The 19,328-nt window shown below is 35.8% G+C and overlaps 1 protein-coding gene across 1 annotated transcript; it reads left to right on the top strand.

Moving 5' to 3' along the window:
• Positions 1-313: 313 nt before the first annotated feature.
• Positions 314-18,993, top strand: LOC104081509 (guanine nucleotide-binding protein G(s) subunit alpha-like; the record flags this gene model as incomplete). The annotated part of the gene is made up of 3 exons (XM_009584288.1): positions 314-349; positions 434-553; positions 18,896-18,993. Coding segments are annotated over 3 exons (254 nt in total), but the record flags the coding sequence as incomplete, so codon positions are not given.
• Between the last annotated feature and the right edge of the window lie 335 nt (positions 18,994-19,328).

Here is a 19,328-nt window from a genome sequence, read left to right on the forward strand (position 1 = left end):
AAAATCCGTTTGATTTTGCAGAATGTCTTAGTCCCAGTCTAAGACTGCAGTAAGTTTTTGTTTAAGCATAATTAGAAGCTAACTTTTGGATACAAATAGATGTTTACTGTTTAAGTAGAAAAGTTATGAGATATTTAATCGAGTCTATCTCCAAAAGTGTTCAGTGACTGAGAGCACTTTAGTCAAGAGTGACAACACAGTTTTCATAGAATACTTTTCAAGTGCATGTTCTGTTTCAAAAAGATATTCTGCTTTTATGGCTTACAAATTTAATAATGTATTTTTTTATTACAGGGAGAAGAAAATGAAAATTCAGGATATTAAAAACAATATTAAAGAAGCTATAGAGGTAAACTTACGAGCTATTGTTTTTAACTATTCAAAGCTAGCTATTTAGACACTCTGTGCAATTTTTTTTTTTTTTTCTTTGCAGACAATAGTGACAGCAATGGGCAATTTGGCACCTCCAGTTGAACTAGCCAATCCAGAGAACCAGTTTCGAATCGATTACATCTTAAATTTAGCCAACCAGATAGACTTTGATTTCCCACCGGTAAGTAAATAATTCGAGCTGACTGCAGTCATGCTTTTTTGCAAATGATTGTATTTCACTGCACTGTAGTAAATATTTACAAAAAAACAGTGAGCTGCTCTTTTGGGAATTACTACAGTAGGTGTCTTTGGTCAGTGCTAATCAAATAAAGAATACAGCAACGCAGCTAGAATATTCAGGCTGATCCTTTATGAACACAGAGACCCTTGTCTCCTTTCTTGTGCTCTACCAAAATAATCAGCTACAGTTAAGATGGGCAGTGCTGGCAGTAATGTTTGGATATTGTTGGGAATTGCCCTGCCCAAAAGGAGTGAAGATACGCACAGCAGTCTGTTGATGATTAGCTGGCATTTAGTGATACTGTATTTTTCTCTTTTGGAAGAACAGTAGAGTTTTCTTCCTGATTCAGACATGTTCTCTGACAGCTGTGTCAGCCAGACTTTCTGCAAAGGCTCCACATACTACGGCCTTGCCCCAACTCTCCCAGTCCTAGTTAATCATTCAAAATGCCAGCAGCTGTAGAGTAAACGCAGAAAATACAATGATTTGTTTGATGGTATAACTTTGTGCCCACTCACTGTGTTTAATTTCTACTGTATCTCAACCAGGCTAGTAGCAGAAGCCCATGAAAATACAGTTTGCAAACACTGAACTCTTAAACACTGAGAAGGTATTAATTACCATGAAGTACCTTACACTTGCAGTAATACAGGACTGCTTCAAAGTTTGTATTCTCTCTCTGTGCACTGTTCCAGAGGGCTGAGGGTAGGAATTATGATGATGTACCAAAATCATGATCCGTTTACACCAGAACTTTGTTTCCAGCAGTAGTCAGCCCCAGATGCTTGAAAGGAAAGTGCAAGTGCAAATAGTAGTAAGGTGTGGGATAGTTTGCACACAGCAAAGTTTTCGTAACTCTGATTTATAAACATTGTTGAACAAGTGCATCTGTGAAACCAACGACAGTTACCTTTTGCAACTGTTGCCACTTCTGGGAATTTCTCTGCTTCGGTCAGCCTTTATTAAAAGAAAAGGCCAAACAACCAAACCCACAGACTTTGTGTACAAGGCAGAAGTGATGTGCTCTTAGCATTTAATTGGAAATATTTGCATTGTAATCTTCAAATCCAGTAATTTTCAAAGTTGAGAAGGCACAGACAGGTTGATGGGGAGGGGGATGTATGATTCTTCTATAGCACAGAAAATGTAATATTAATCATTTTAGCTTAAAGAATCTTAAATAAATTAGAGATTTTGAGATTTTTTACTTAACAGCTCTTTAATTTTGACATTTGTCAGTGTTATTCATAGGAATATTTGGTCCCTGGATGATCTCTCCTGCTAGGGGGACAAAAAAACTCGTGCTTTGAAGGTAGTTTTAGGAGAATATTCGAGACAAAAGACAGCGGCTCCTTACTCCACCCTGTGGCTCTTGAACTGGCTGTGTGCCCGCAGCTCTCCTACTGCCCATTGTTTTGTGATAGTTCAGGTTGTGATCTGTAACAATGCTGTAACAAGTTCCTGTGACCTACCTCGTACTGAAATACTTGATTTTCCTTGTCTCTTCTATCTCAGAGGGTTTTTTTTCTTCCATTCAATCGGAGTGCAGTGATTTCTTGTAATTTTTTTTTTTTCTTTCCCCTGAAAGCAAGGGGTAATTGTGTGGTGGTAAGTGAATAAACCAAGTGTGTATGTGCTACATTAATTTTTATATAAAAACCAGTTAATATTCAGTATGTATTATCTCTGGTAGGATACATTGTGGCAAGCCCTTGATGTCTAGAGGAATAGAAATATACTTACCAGGTCCATAAATAATTTCAAGTTCAGTGAAGAGTCTTTGATGTGTTGAATGACACACAACTTCAGAAATAACAGTGCTCCAATAAAACTAGTTTTTGTTCTCTGACCAAAGGTATTGTGTTAAATTTTTAAGCCCTGAGTCTACAGAGGTTTAGGCGTGTGCATAACTTTGACTAGTGGCTAGCTTCATTGGCATGATTAACTATTTCATATGTAAATGTTTGTAGGGTTGAGGTTTTAAACTGGATTTACATTAGCCACTAATTTTGACAGAGTATAGTTGGCCCTCGGTGATTATATAAGCTAATATGTATCTGATTTCTGAGTTTGTCTGAATGTAGGTTATAGTCTTTTGGTACCTGAAAAACTGAACCTGCATTTTAATTACATATTTTAAATCAAGTTAAGATCTAGAATATCCCTAGATGCCACCTCTCAGTGCATAGTATCAAAAATACATGATCCTTGGGTACCTCTATAAAAATAATTTTTACTTTAATTAAAAGTACTTTGAAGAAAAAATAATTTTTTGTAAGTGGAAAGGATAGCCTTATGCTAGTTATGCTTTATATCTAAGGAAGTCTTGATTATCTACTTTCTCCTCTAGTACACTGGTGGGAGAATTTCATAAACTAGCAGCTTAACCTTTTCCTATATAGCAGAAGAAGAGAGGGGAATTTTTAGCAACGTTAGCAGTATGTAATGCTGTCTGTTTCGAGTTGTAGAACTTGCTTTCTGTCTCTTCCATTTTCTTCATGGGGAATCATATTTCAGCTGTTACGAAGACATACTTTCCTCAGTATAGTATTTGATGCTGCTCTTCTCTGCCATAGGAAGAACATGAAGGTAGGGAGGAAGAACGTGAAGGTAGGGAGAAAGAACACTCATGTACCAAGGAGATACTATTTGAGGGCTGTGAGTACTTAGCGCCATACTCCTTTAAAATACAAGGCCGTTTTGCTTCGCTTTAAATGCCCATTCATCTTTTCCTAAACGTTAATTTAGCAAGCTCTCCAGAAGGCAATGCACGGACATACAGACTTCAGCACTAGGATTGTGTAATTCTCCAACTACAGGAAATCTTCTTCAGAACATAAGAGGCCTCATCCTTCTTCTGTACATGAAGGAGTATTTTAAATGAAGTTTAAAGTACACACCAAAATCTGTGTTTATAATTACCTGTTGTATGGGTGGAGCTAGAACTCAGGCTTCCTAATAGGAAGGTTCAGTGTAATGTGAAAGGCAGAAGAAAGTAAAGGAAGAATGTAGGAGCTTTACAGTGCAATGATAGTATAGGGGTCTGGCTCTACATATCTAGGATTCAAAGAGCAACTTCTGTATTCTGATATTCTAATTCTTTTCTTAGTCTGTGTCTCCATCTGTTTGCTTTGCAGTTTTTGACTTACAGGAAATGTGTGTCATTTGTATAGAGCGTATTGTATTGAATTAAAAAAAGAAGAAAAAACCCAACTCGATTTAAAAATAATGTTGGTACGGTACAATGCTAGGTTAAACATTCCCTTTAAAACTGAAAATTTAGTACGTTGGAGATTTATTAATTCAGCACGCTTGGTAACGAGCAATTAGATTTCTTGAATACAAATAGTAGCATATGGGGAAAGAAAAAGGGTAGTACTTACTGAAAGGAATTCTGTCCACATAACCATGCTGATGATTTAAAGTATTGCAATATTTAGTAGATCAAATCTGTAGTTCCTTTTGTAGTTCTTCCGTGTTGTTTCACCATATTGTTGTTTCACTGTATATACCATTGGCAAGAACCTAGAAGAGTTTCACTCTTACAGCTGATAGTCCAATTTGTCTTGTCTTTGGTATGTTTTCAACAGACGGCTTCTAAAATGCAAATTACAAAAAGAAACCCAAAACTATGTGACTGAAGTGAATTGATAAAAACTAGGAACATAACCACGTTGAAAACCTGTGGAGAATGCAAAGTAGTAATATTCTAGGCAAAACAACTGAGTACTAAGTTCATGTTTTTATGTGGATGTTTTTACCTCATTGTGGATTTCTAAAATAGCTTGAGGGCGTAATATCTCCATGGGTAATGGAGTGCTGTTCTGATTTAGTTTTGCAAAATACTTTGCTGCTTTTGGGGGTAAAATCTATCCTTAATTAGTATTAGACTTGTTGCACAGCCTTTTCCTAGAGCAGAGCAGAATGGAAATAACAGAATTCTAATCAGGTCCATGTAATCTATTGTTAATATGAATAGCAATGATAAATATTTTATGTATTATTCTGTTTGCATCATTGGGAAACATATTCTTGCTGAAATGACAGGACATTAAATGACTAAGTCTTGCAAAAAAACTCTAGCCCTGCTAGTTTGAATGAACACTGAGAATAACAGAGAGATCATGCTTTTTGTAGAGAAGTACTGAAAGCAGAACTCTATTTTTTCTAAACCAGTACCAATTTTTTATGAAAGATTATCATTTAAGGAGGACCATTATCATTCCCTTTATTCAAGTTGGGTTTTTATCATGTGATTAAGTTGTCACTGGCCAGCACGATGACTTTAAGCAAAGGAAGAGGAAGTTGAAGTAAGGAAACCTCCAAGTTAATCAAACTGAACTCAGTTGAGATAGCTGAAGCATTTAATTTTAATAATAGAGCTGATTGTGAATGCACATTAGTTAAAGCCTTAGAAATGAGGTAGTAATCTTTCTGTGTTGGTGTATTGCTACAGATTTGAAGGTACACATGTAATTACTGCTGCTGGGCTTGTGTTTTAAGATTATATCATGATAAATAATATTTTTAAAAAAGAAGAAATTTGTAAGTGATTTAGAAATTATAAAATGAACTATGCTCATCATTGGAGCTCTCTAATGAAACAAGTAGAAAAGTCTGTTTGCTTGAGCAGTAAATTTGAGAGCTTGCCCAGGTTTGTGCTAGAACTGGTTTTTAGTTATCTCTCACTAGCTAAACTTCGTAGGAGTAAATTTTACTCTTTAATTTTACATGTAACCAGGGACAATGGGTAAGAACAAAGACCTCACAAACCAAAATTTCAGTCTGTTTTTTCAACTATTCCATCAGTTAAAATGGAAAATAAAAACAAATGATGCTCGTAGTTGAGGCTTCCAAATGGCATTTCTATTACTATTGTCCTTTGATGCATTTAGCTCAACACAATTGTATGTATATGTTTTCAATGTCAAAAATCAACCTCATAAGTATTTTCAATAATTCTGACTAGCTGTATATCTCTTTCAAATATAGGGTGGTGCTGGGTTAACTGGGTTATAGAGGTGATATTTTTATTCCTGTTCTGCACACCAGGCAGTGGTTAGGGTATTTTCTCCATCCCTAGTACCAGCTAGAATAGCGGCCTTTTTCTCATCCCTTTCTTTTTGCTCTTACTTTTAGAAGAGGAAAAGAAATGCTCTTGTTCTATGAACATTTCTCTTTCCATGATCAACCAATTTGATCCAAGCTGCCAAATAAAACCTATTTATTTTGGGTCGCAGTCCCTTTATAATTCTCTGGTTTTAATGAAATACTCAAAATAGCAGAACAGTATTAACAACTGCCTATTTTTAATTGATCTGGACTCAGCTGAGGAAGATGTCTCTTGAAAATACCATAATAACTTCAGAAAGATAGTATTCAAAAAGTAGTAGAATCAGAATATTACCTATTGAAATGGAAAATAACTGGAGAATCACTCCAGCCTAGATCTCTCTGGCTCTCTAGATCTAGGAAAATGCATGCTTAAAAGAGATGGGATCGTTTTTAGGGTGTTGGTGAAATTGTCTGCAGGTTTTTTGGTCCCAGTTTATTTTTTATTACACTGCTCCATTGTAGTTATTTTGAACCTCCCACTACCAGTGCTGCTGAATAGTTTTATTATGGTTTCTGAGTGGTGTCTTTGAGGCTGAGCTTTACCACATGCTGGCTGCAGCCTCAGCCAGCTTGGCATCCCTTCTGCCCTCAGCCATCCCTTCCCTCTCCTCCACACCATGATGTGCCACCCTCACTTGCGCCAAAAAAACCTCCGTTGGGTCCCCAGCGTAAATCAGACCATTGAACTGATCCAGGTTAAAAATAACCCCCGTAACCCTTACTCCTTCTCTCTTCTATTTTGGGGAGGTTATTTTTAACAAGGATCAGTTTTGAGGGCTGGTTTACAACATGGCCTGTAGGCAGTGTGGTACAAATGAGGTGGTACAAATTGTGTAATGCGTTAATGCGCAGCAGGGTCAGAGGTGGGGGTAGGAGTCCTTAAAATTATTTTGACACCAAAATCTTCAAGAAAATAACAGGAGAATATAGTCTCAGTAAGAAAAGATGTGAACTGGGATCTCTTTGCTGCCAAAAGTGTTCCTTAATTATGTAGGCAACAGAACAAAATTATCTGTCCCTGTAGATAATCACCCTGATGTGTATAATGATAGATATATTATTATTCCTGTCTAAATACATCATGGAAGAAGACGACAGCTGTTCTGGTTTGACAGCATCACTAGCTTTATAATGTAATGATAAACACATTCTCTCTAATGGGGGACATTTCCCATGAGGCTATCTTAAATGTCACAGATTTTGGGGTGGGGAAGTAGGCAAAACATTTTCTCTGGTGGGTATAGCCGTGGGAAGCCGGGAAAGCTGGGAGATGGAGCCTGGTTTCTTGGGTGTCTGGATAGTATTGTATGGAAGTTGGGCAGCTATCACAGCAAGAAAATTCAGGGCTCTTGCTCTTTCTTGTCTAGACTTGCTTTATTATTTTGAGCAAGTCACCTCACTGTCCTCACTGTCACCACTGTCACTTTCTTTTTTTAATGCTCTGTATATCTTAAAATCTCTAAAATAGTAATAATATATGTATCTTGGAGACGTATTTAAGCATTTTGAGGTGCAAAACTGGTAGAAAATGTGGATATGTGAAGTATTTTTAACTCAAGAATGTTAATGTTGTTAACAAAAAGGAATGGGGAGTATTACAGACAGTATCAGCAGAGTGATGTAGTACTAGATCCTCTAAAATAATCTTTACTTACTCTTTTTTAAATCTCCATTATCTTATCTACACAGAGCAGCTCCTTCTAAATGGACTTCTAGATAATCCAATTGAGTTTACCTGGTCAGAGTTTAACAGGACTTAAATAAAGCTGTTTTTCCTATCCTTTAATAGCAGAAATAAATTCTTGAATACAGATTAATTAAAGAGTTATTCTGAAGCCGCCTTCTAGTATAGGGACTCTGAGGTAGACAGCCACTTGACTTCGTTTCTGTTTCTCATAATTAAAATGTGTAACTAGTAATTATTTGCAAACAAATCTCCTGAAATCTCTGATTTTTGTCCACATGGGTAGATGCCTGACATGAATGTTTTATTCTTATGAATGAATAGCAATATCTAGCAAATTCTGACATTGCTAACCTATTTATTGGAAGTGATTTTTTTAATTTCACCTTCAGTCTGCAGTACCCTAAGTTTTGTTAGGCTGTGAACTAGCCATTGCATCATACTAAGAATACTATGTTGACACAAAGCTTTTTTCATGAGTAATTGAAATGAAAATGTATTGAGTATAACCATAAAGTAGTATCTGACTTATTTGGTGACTAGACATTATTTTAGTAAGTAAAAGCAAATACTACTACAAAACTTAGTTTTTAGGTTCCCAAGCAAATTCCTGGTGGCCATCTTTTTTGACAGCAGTTGTCATAGTAGTTGTTACCTGGAATGGCAAGCTTTCGGATGTGCAGGAATTCCCCGGTGGTCCCATGTGGCCGCTGTAGCTGTGCGGGGAGCAGCTGCCTACTGCGCGTGGTGGAGGGGCTCTTGCACTCTGGCACGTGTGCGCTGTGAGGCAGGGGTGTCTATGTCCGTTAGCAGCTGGTAGGTGAATTCAGTGCAAACCACTTTCAATACCGTGCATTTTACTGGTCCTGATTCTTTTGGTCGACAAAACAATAAAGTCTTTGGGGTTTCTGTAGGAGGATGCATAATTCATGCAAAGCTTTTTTTATTTACAGAGAACTTGATTTTTTTAAAAAAAAAATAATTCTTTAGTAAAATGTATAATTAGAAAGAGTAAAATATATAGTAAATAAACTTTAATATGGGAAGTTCTTTCTTTTTACATCTAAAAAACTAAAAAAAAACTATTTAAATTAAGTAAAAAATATTTATGATGTATATATTTTGACTGCTAAAGTTTTCCAGAAATCAAAGCACTGACTAGGTAGGAACTTGGGCTTTTTTGAAGTAAGGAAACCATTTGTAGCCTGTAGAAAAATTAATCGCTCTAGTCCATTTATTTTGCTATACCATTTGGTAAATTGACATTAGACATTAAAAAAAGGTTAGTTTCATAATAAAACTGGAAAAAAGAAAAAATATCCTTGAAAAGTACAAACTCATTGCTTCCACAAAGCAGAATGCTGTGGTGACTGGAAACAATTACTTAATTCACCAGCTGCATTAAAAAAGCTTCTTTTTAAAAAATGTATTTTGGTAAGCCTTTCGTTCTGCTATACTTCATGCATCCAGCTAGAATTACTTATTAAATAAAGTTAATATGCTGTTTTTCTTCATTTACATCGAACTTTGGTCTCCATCTAAAACAAAGCTCAGGGACAAAAAGAAAATGTAGCAAATAAGAAAGTGGCACTGCCTGGCTGGTGATGAAATAAAGAAAGTAAAAATCATTTTAAAACATACTAAGTTACAAAATTGCTTACATCCATTTATACCATATTGATCTGTTTAGCAAAAGTAACACACACAGACTGTATGTATCAGGAAATCAACATATTTCATGGATGCCAACTAATGAGCATGAAGCTTTGAGAAATATCTATTTAAATATTATGCATGGTAGGTTTGATTTTGATAATTTAAGTCAGCGGTTTATATTTTTACTTTAATAAAAAATCTGGTTTATCTTGCTGTCTAGTAATGAAGGTTGTATTTTTGTTGATTTGTCTAATTGTCCCTCCTTTCCGCAAATACAGGTTAAGTCCCCTAGTTTGCACCTTGGTTTAGAGTTTCTTTTCTTCACAAGTTTTAATTTGTGGGAAAAAGCTTGAGAATGTGTTTTTCTGAAGAAAGTAGAAAGCTATCAACTAGCGCATCTCTGTAGGAGGAATTTCATAAGTTGTTAAGCCTGTATTCAGTAAAATTATATACATATTTAGGCCAGTCTTTCAGAAGAACAGTAATATTACAGTACCTTGACTTTAAATATAGCCTAAATAATGAGTACATGTGTATTTAATAAAAAAAAAAAAAAAAGCCAGTTCTGTCTTCTGTGAACAGAAATGAGATGAAATGTAAGAGCTAAGCAGCTTTACTAATTAGCATTGCTTTTCTATATAGTGATTAGTCTCTCGATTTGTTTGCTGCAGTACTTCTTGCTACACCTGATTTGATTCTTAAATGTGGCAGCATCTGCAGGAACAACTCTTGTCTCACCTTCTGGTAATCCAGATTTTATCGCCAGTAACAGCAATTTCTAACTGCAGTGAAAATGGGGATGCTGTTACTTCTTATGCTTCAGTTTGTTACATGCAATAAAATAAAACATACTCTGTGCATGAAGAGAAAATATTTTTGACTACAAAATTAAAGGAATGTGCGCTTTGAATTCTGCAGTGCCTTCACTGAGGTGTTCACGTAGTTCTGTTGAAATCCCATAAAGTATTTCCTTAAATTGGAGAATCTACAATCCAGGACTTTAGAGAATGACATTATCTGCACATCTTTTCTGTAGTGCAGTTGTTTTTATAGTACAAAAAAACCACCCTATATTTTGCTTTATTATTAATTTATTTGATTAACATTTGAAGTAAGTGCTAATGCTTTATTCTGCACTTGTATTTTTATCCAGTAAATTCCCACCATACCGTATTTATAGGTTCATAAGTTCACGTTTAGAAATTCATTTGAAGAAATCGTGACTTAATTTCTCTTGATACATCTTCTTTGTTTTCCTCAGAGCAGTCTTAAAGAACAAGAACAGATTAATTCAATTTCTGTTGAAATAGAAGAGCTGTCAGCTGAATTAAACAGGAAATAGGCATAAATTTAATATAGAAATTCTTAAGCATTTTCTGGTTTTAATCACCATAACAGACTATCACAAAATGGTGTACGCATAGATGAAATAAAATTTTACCTGTGAGCCTGCCTGGTATTTTATGGCTTGAGAAGAGTTTCTGTGAGAGTCTATGTTAAGACTAAGCAGCACGCAAATGTGCAGATTGCCCTGTGGACGTGCTTTTTGGGCATACAACAAAAAGTGCCTTTGGGCATAAAAATTCCGTAATGTACAAAGACTTGGAAATGTGATGGTAAACGTGCTTCTAAAAAATCATGACTTTGGAATTTTAATTTAATTTACATCACGTCAGATAAGTAAAGGATGAGCTTGGATGAGCATGGAAGTAACTAAAAAGAAAAAAGTGAAAAATATTGTGATCTATTTTACATTTTGATTCTCTGGAACACTCTTGGCTCTTTTTACATGTGTCCTTCAGTGCTAAATTTAAACTTGTTTTTCATTATTCCAGTACCGAATACAATATATTGTAGTGCGGCAAAGTTGTGCAAAGTTACCTTTTTACATGCAGTCATCTGTGACTTCCCAACAGGGAGACTTCTACATGGAACAGAGCAGCAGCGAGCGTGCCGTTAGTTTATGAAGTTATGACAGAATTTTAAAAACATGTCAGGTCCCAAATCTTGGGAGAGATCCACAAGCACAGGCCTTTCACTTGTCAAACTCGAATGGAAGCTGGCGAGAGCTCATGTGGGAAGGAAGGTGTGTGAATGCACAGGTATTTGCTTGTGTATTTGCTGCGTGTGTGACTCTGAGTTTTGATTCTGCCACAGACCTGTGGTGCCCATGGCTGACTGGGGCTGTTAAGGGTGTCGTGTATTCTAAATGCAAGCATCTGTTCTGGTAGAATCCTGCTGTTCAGAGAACCAGCAGGTTGTCAGGGTTTTCAGCTTGCCTTTGGAGAGTACATGACATTCTTCAGTGTTCCAGTAAAATTTAAGATTTCTTAAGCTCCCAGGAAACTGGGTAGCTTTTTCTCTTAAAAAAAATCCCAGCAAATAAACAGAACTTCTAATTAAATCTATTGTAAGTGTATGTGAGCTTGATTTCTTCATGTAGACTGTATTATTAGTCTGTGAATACTTCTATGAATACAGATTCTGCTGCTTCAGAAAGATTGTAAGATGATTAGTGATCTGTCCTTGGGATTTGTCTGAATTTAGAATGAGGAGGAACTATTTATCTTTTACCCTTTCCTGTTGGTTTTTTCTGGCAAAAATAGGCAAAATTTTTTTCTGCCAAAAATAGGCTTTCCAACCTGAAAGGGGGCAGCAAAGTTGCAGTATGGTCCCTGGGTTCAATCCATTATTTGAAATGGCATTTGTTCTTAGCACTGCATAAGGTAGTAAGGTCATTTGATTTGACTATTTGTTTTAAGTTTATTATATATTCATTACACAAAAAGCGTATGACGTCGTATGAAAGACATTTTCCAAACCCTAATTTAAGGCTCAAAGGAAATTTCTCAGAGTTTTATTAAACCTTCCTCCTTAGCCAGAGGTCTACAAAAATAGCTGATGGTTGAAATGCCTCTACTGCCCCAAGAGAGAGCTGGAATGGTATAGAAGACTTCTTTGTGAGACTTTTATGCTATCAGTAAGTTTAATCCATTAATTAATTGTCTTCTTTCCGTGTATGAGTATACTCTGAAGAAGCAGAGGTACTTTGATTACTCGGTTTAAAATTGCAGAGGAATCTTGATGAAATGGGGAGTAGGGTCCACATCTGCCAACTTCCATCTTAGTGCTCTCACAAAAGTGAGTTCTTCCTCCCTAATGAGCGTGATGTGCTTTAAATAGGAGTTGTGTGAAAGGATTAAATCTGAGCAGTGTTCTCATATCAACAAATTAAGCTTCTGTGGTGATTAAACTTCTTGTGAAAGTAGAAATAAAAGAGAAATAGTGTGATACCATGCTAGTGGGGCCTTTTAACCAAAGGCACTTTGTAGATTATGGGTATGGAATTGTGTGTTGGCACATTTCTCAAATACTGTGGTGTTTTGAAACTCTTAACAAAGGGGAAAAATGAAAGTTCAAACTTCACAGGCGTTTCTTAAATAAAATTCCCTTCCCATTGTCCGTTCCTTGCAGCCATATCGAGTGTAATTTGTGCTACTAGAAATGTGAAGATACCATAAGCAGAAACCCAAAATATTTCAGCATCATTCTTCTTTTCTAAGCATGAAAAACTATTGATAATGAGACTGAATCCTTGCTGAAAATATTTCTGACTCAGTTATGGGAAGTGCTGAGTACTCTGGCCTCTCCCAAAGAGTTTTGTGTTCAGCTCTGGACACATGCCAGTAACTGGAGAATGTCTTCAACTATTTGTAGGTATGCGTTTCCTTTGTGATATCATCGGCGTATTTTCCCTAAAATAGCAAGCAATAATTAACACTTGTTCACACCATTAGGAATGCAGATGTTTCCCTAGTCAAGTAAGTGGCTTATTAAACTGTCTGATTTGACAAATTTAACACATTCTAGTATCCCTGCCCAAACCCAGGGAGAATGACAAGATGCCATCAGTTTCCTTCTCTGAGTAGCCTTACAGTCAATAGTAATCACTTTATTTCAGATATGAGCAATGAAAAATAAATCAATTTGTCGTGTATTTACTTATCCTGGAAGGAGAAAATCAACTTGTGCAGTTTGTCTTGGAATGCACCATGCTGCCTTGCCGTCCTGTGACCTTGTCTTCTTCTAATGCAGTTCATTAGTGGAATGCAGCAGAACTGCCTGACTGCCATGAAAGTAAAGTTCATGTGCCCCCATCTTGCAGAGTAGGTTTGTAAGGGGGTTTGAAACCAATGGTCAATGTTATTTTTAAAAGCTGAACACGTCGGGAAGCAGATGTCCTCCTCCTCCAAGATACAGTTTTACAGTTAGAACCTGGTTTGGTTTGATCTTTAATCATTAGGTTTGTAAGTGGATGACCTATTTAAAACTTTTATTATGAAATGTGCAACTCCATGGGACAGTGAACTTTGCCCAGGAATTGAATCCCAGTTTTAACCACAACATTGTGTAATGGTTGTACACACCTTTTAGTAGGTAAGGTTTTTTTTCAATAGCATTGACTTTTGCTGGAATTAGTAAATAAGCTGTTCTAATGACAGATCCACCCTATATTATATTTTACAAAGAAAAGGTAATGTTGCATGTCCATGCTAAGGTTCCTGTGAACATGGTGTCATAGTGGCAAGAACTGTGCCAATGTTTTTCCCTGCCAACATCCTAATGCCTATAAAACGTTGCTTCATAAACGTTTTTTAAAAGTCTCTTGAGTATTTATATATCTGGAGGGAACAAAACCTTGTAGACAGTATGTCCAGTTTTTCTCTTTCATTCTTCTACTAGTATTTTATCCTTTTAGAATGCCTCTCAAAAGCTGATCTTGGTTCCTTTATTTTTTCCCAGGCCTGGAGTTTGTCTCTTGAGGATTATTTTTTTTAACAACCAAAATGCTCAACCTCCAAGTTCTTCAACACTTTCTCTCGTTTGACTTTTAATAAAACCACTGTTCACCTGCTGCCATTTATTCAATTTGCTGAAATTTTCTAATACAAGTACGTTTTTAACTTGATTAGACTCTGCATTGCCCCTTTTCTAATCCATAATTGTGTCAGTACGATCTTTCTGGAACGAAGTACTGTTTTCCAAGCATCCCTTTTACATGATGATTTCCGCTGATGGGTTTTTTCTCTAGAGATCTGTGTAGATTCCTGTAAGTGAATACAAGCAATTTACAAATGTTGCCTGTTGACTCATTGTATTGGGAAATTTTCAGCAGGTGAAGAAAGCGTTGTCTAATAAATAAAACATTGATACCGAAATACATTTCTTTTCACATAAATAATGACTTTTTGAGTATCATGGTGTTATGGTATGATGAGAGATGAGGCTTCCTCGCCATCAGCAAGTCATGGTCCTTGATACTTCAGTTATCTAAGTAAGACCAGAGAAGGTTTACCCAGACAGTGGATTTTCTCAGAGTTTTTTATAGTTTCACAGAAGCTTAGCCTGTTAGTTAGGGATTGTGCCTGGAATTCAAACTATGCCCCTGCCCAGCCTGAACACATTCAAAGTCAAGCCCTGTTCGTTCTGTTCAGATTTGTGTTACATTGGCATCGTTTTCCCTAAGTGTTCTATACAAGGATTTCTCCCTCTTTAGGGTTATGTTAGCACTTTGAAAAGTGTAAATTCTGGTCTAGTGGTAAATAAATGCTACAATCTCGACATAATTCTTAGGAAGAATTCACTTCTCGCCTTCCTTGGTGATGCCATGCTGTCATCACTTATATTGACTTTTGTTGCTTTACACAGCTTCAGCAACAGTTTAAACAGGATCTTGGGTGTGTATTGTGTGACTGCAGCATTTTTTGTTAATGGAAAATGACATAACTTGAATATTTTTTTCATTTTTAAGTATGCATAGGGCAAGAATGGATAATGTGACCTTCTTTGCAAATACTATGGATCGTTTGGAACCTAACATTTAAATCCTGTTTATTGTGGAATGTCATCTCAAACCAAATTGTTATTTAGTATTACTTGTTTATTTTAGCTGTTTTGTTAGGAGTTCCATTTTATAGTGCAAGAGAAACCTGTGTGGATGCTGCTGTAGAGTCAGTTACATTAGAATGTGCCAGCAAATGAATCAGTGTTATGGAAACAAGAACCAGACATGTAAGGACTAGTTCTCTGGCTATGTCTTTTCAGGAAATTTGCCTGCTACTTTTGGTTAATTTGTTTCCTAACTCATTATTTTTAGAGATCTCATACAAATTAGACCTATTTAACTCACAAAAACCACCCCTGTTGCTAACTTGATTTTTCTAGTGGCCTCTGAAGCCCCTGTTTTACCTAAATACATAACAAATCTTGTGGTTTTACTTGCCTTCCCTGAGAGTATCCCCAGGCTACATTCCATGACTCAAATGGGATGCTGAGGATTTCTTATGTTATTCTTTTTCTTAAATATTATTTCAGAATTGTGGTTAGTGTAGGTGTATTGGGGAGGAGGGAGAATCTGGTTTTTTGCAACTAGCTACTATGTCTTAATTCCAAAATCAGTCACTAGTATAAGTAGGCTTCTATAAAGCAAGAGCGGAACTCCGTAAGCCTGATTGCAGCTTTTCTTTGGTGAACACCTTCTTAGTTTACAGTTGTGTAAGCTGGGTCAGCATTAGTCCCAAAATGTGTGAAGATGTATTTGATGTGGCCTAAAGACAAAAGGTTCTTTATTAATAACAGGCCTTCATATTTGGCTATCACAAGTCATGTAGTTCCATTTTAAAAACAAAATCAAAACAAACAAACAACAAAAGAAGACCAAAAGAAACAGAAAAAAACCACCCCAAAAAACCCCACTGTGTCTCAGTATAATAATCTATTACTCATTACTTCTTGTAGATCCTGATTTTGAAATGCCAATAAAAAGTTCAAAGAATGTGGACTTAAATTCTTTTTCCATCCCACATGGACAGTTAATAACCATATTGAAAAGATTGCATAAGTATTGCTGGTTATAGTTCAGATTAGCAGGACAGACATAAAGGCAGTATTAAGTATTTTATTGCTAATTTGGCCTAACAAGGCACAAACATTGATCATTATCCCATTATTATAATCCACATATTTTCTTAGAAGTTAAGAACTGCCCGTAAAACACAGGGTGGACTCTCTGAACAATACGTAACTGTTCCGTTAAACTAAATCCTAGGCTCTTTATTATCAATGTGTTTATGCTAGGGCCAGGAACTGGATTTACTTTTCATCCCATTTTAAGAGTCTGATTGCGGAAACTACTCCAAATGTTTCTCTAAAGGTATGATGAAGTTCATAAGTTGTTTGAAATAATTGCTTTATGTCAGTTCTCTACCAGAATGTCATAGTTGTAGTGAGAAAGAGTAGTGAGGAAGGCTTTTGTATCTCATTTTTGTGGCAGAGTTTCACTATGCTATGACTTTTTTTCATTAAGGCGCTGCCTCTTTTCACTTTAAATGTGCATTTGTAGGTGATGAAGAATCTTTATGTTTTATTGCATTTTCTGTAAACTTATCATCGCCTAGTTATTTGTTTACTTACTGTAATGCAGGATGAAGCAAGTATTTTGAGGTATATTTGGAGATAATCGGCTTGGCAGATGCTGACCCCAGTTTGAAGTAGATGTCTATTTTAGAACCATATCTCTGCCAAATAGTTCAATTAACTATCTGAAGTCTGGTGTAAGTTATCTTGATTAGATGGGAAATTTAAATGGTGTGTGTCCATTTGAACCAGCTGCTGTTTCAGAAAAAAACCTCGTACAATTGGCGATTCAATTTTTCAATTTCCCAGCTTAGTAGTAATAAGTTGAGTGAGTCATAAGATGTTCTGTATTAGACTACTGTTACTTTTAAAAATAAATATATAAAGCCACCCCAAAATGGGTTTGGCTCAAATACAGTGAGATTCCAGATAATTCCCCTTCTCTACTTTCTCTTCCTACTCCTTTTTGCTTTGGAAAGATATTTTCCTCACTATGCTGTGATACAGTTGAAGATTGAAGATAACTGACAGTCCCCCAACTGCCAAAAAATTGGAAACCTTCAAAATGAAAGCATCCAATGGACACAATTCCAGCAGTGGGAGAAAGAAAACTGAGGACTGGAATTAAAATTTTGATTAATCTTTTACTTCCTTTAACAGCAAATGGTCGTACAATCTACAAATACTAAATATCAAGTAAAATCTTCTTATCTATTTACGAAAGAAATTGTCTTCTTGTTCATGAACAGTTCATAAAAGCAGGGAACAAACTGAAAAGATACACCTAATACTATCTATAAACTTTTAAATCTCTTTAAAAGAAATTAGAACAGAATTTTACCATAGAGTTTTTTAGATGTGTAGTGTGCATTTACTATTGTTTGTGTCTACGTGCAGCTAGAGAATATTCAATAGCAATAAAAGCAAGATCAAATTTACATTTGATAGGCTGTTTCCATCATTGGTATTCACAATTGTATGATCATACAATCACATATGCATCTTATACCTGCCAAAAAGAGGATGACTTGAAAATCTGTATCACTAAATTTACTTTAAGATGCCATTTTGCATCTTCAAGATGCCATTTAAAGCATCTACTGTTCTGGCACAGTTCAGGTATTGGTTAACATTCTGGTAGGAAAGTGAATTTTTTAAAATGGTATTTTCAAGTGAGACCTTGGAAGTCGCATTTGGATGTGACCCCTTTCTTTGTACTACCCTGATAGTAAAAGAATGCGAGAGACTGATAACCCAAGAAAGGGAGCGATTCCAAACCTAAGTTAATGGAGGAACCTTGAAGCAGTAAAATGGCTATTAAAATAATATATTCTTTTTCTTCAAAATATTTCGACTGTAAAGAAAAGGGGTGGGGGGAGAAATAGAATATATACAGCAACTATTTTAAAGGTCCTGGATGCAAAAAAGCTGATTTGAAATAAGTTACCTGAGCCACTTAAAATCAGAATAAAAGTATTTAGTCCAAAATACTTTAAAAGCTCTGAGAGAGTGCCAAGAAAAGTCCATGGTCATTGATAAAAGTAATGCCCACAGTGGTGTGTGTATTTAAGTCACTAGGCTGCTGCTGTTCTTTCTAAGTCTATTCAAAGTTCTTAGACTGATAGCCAGAAATACAATTACATATTGCACACGCCCCTGTTGGAGCCAAAGTACGTCTTTTATATGCAAAAAAGAATGGGCTTCTGGTTGTGTTTTATACTTGTGTTACAGATTCAACAAAACTGAAGCATTGCATTTTTGGCTGTCTGCTTTCGTATCTTGGCTTATAAATTTTTAAGGTTTAGACAATCAAAACACTATTTAGCTTTGTATCACTGTATTTCATATGTAGTTCAGTATCCTTTTACACTGTAAAAGAATAAATTCTGCAAATATTTAGAATTAAGGGATACAGAGTTAAGTAAGATACAGATGTCTATATAGTCCCCAAAGATCCTCACTACCTTGGAAAGTCAAGTAAAATCATAATTTGCTACCTTTTATGTAAGAATTACTGAGAAGTAGTGTTTCATTGAAGAAAAAAAAATCTTGACAGCCAAATAAATAGAACATGCAGTGGAATCATGAGTTAAACAATAAATGTTGCCAAATAGTATTGATTATTAAAAATGTCAACAGAATTGTCATTAATGAAAAGTTAACCCTTCTTTCAGAATATAGTTGGACTCAGTCAAAGTGGTTGAGAAGCAGTTCTTTAAGTGTTACAAAGTGTTAACGTCAAAACACTAAGCCAACTGAACTTGCAGGCAGGTTCTAAAAAATGTTTAAAGTTTTTTGTTAAACATTCTACCATTTATTACAGCATTTATTACAGCAGTAACAATACGTTACCATTTGCCGATTCTCTTCATGTATAATCCATTTTGCTAATACTATTTTTACTCTTTCAGGAGTTTTATGAACATACAAAAACACTTTGGCAAGACGAAGGTGTGAAAGCCTGCTACGAGAGATCTAATGAATATCAGCTGATTGATTGTGCACAGTAGTAAGTATTGTTTCTATTCTCCTGTATATTGACTGCAATATACAAATTTTTTAATTGAATATTAATGACAGTGATTTGGATGGTCCTAATGCTTACTTTTCCTTACCTTGGAAAAGGAGCGTATGCTACATAGTGAATTCTTGGTAATCAGCTATTCAGAGAGGTAAGAAAAAATGGCATTCAGTTAGACAACAATATCTGTATCGACAACCTTGGAGATGCTTTCAAATGGTCTTAATACAGGCTGACACCTTAATGCAGTGGACAACTGTGTTGTCTCAAAGACCAAATTCCCTGCTTCTTCCGCTTAGACCAGTTCCTTTCCAAATGACATT

This window comes from Fulmarus glacialis, unplaced genomic scaffold (genome assembly GCF_000690835.1).
Source record: "Fulmarus glacialis isolate BGI_N327 unplaced genomic scaffold, ASM69083v1 scaffold21468, whole genome shotgun sequence".
Taxonomy (NCBI): Eukaryota; Metazoa; Chordata; class Aves; order Procellariiformes; family Procellariidae; genus Fulmarus; species Fulmarus glacialis.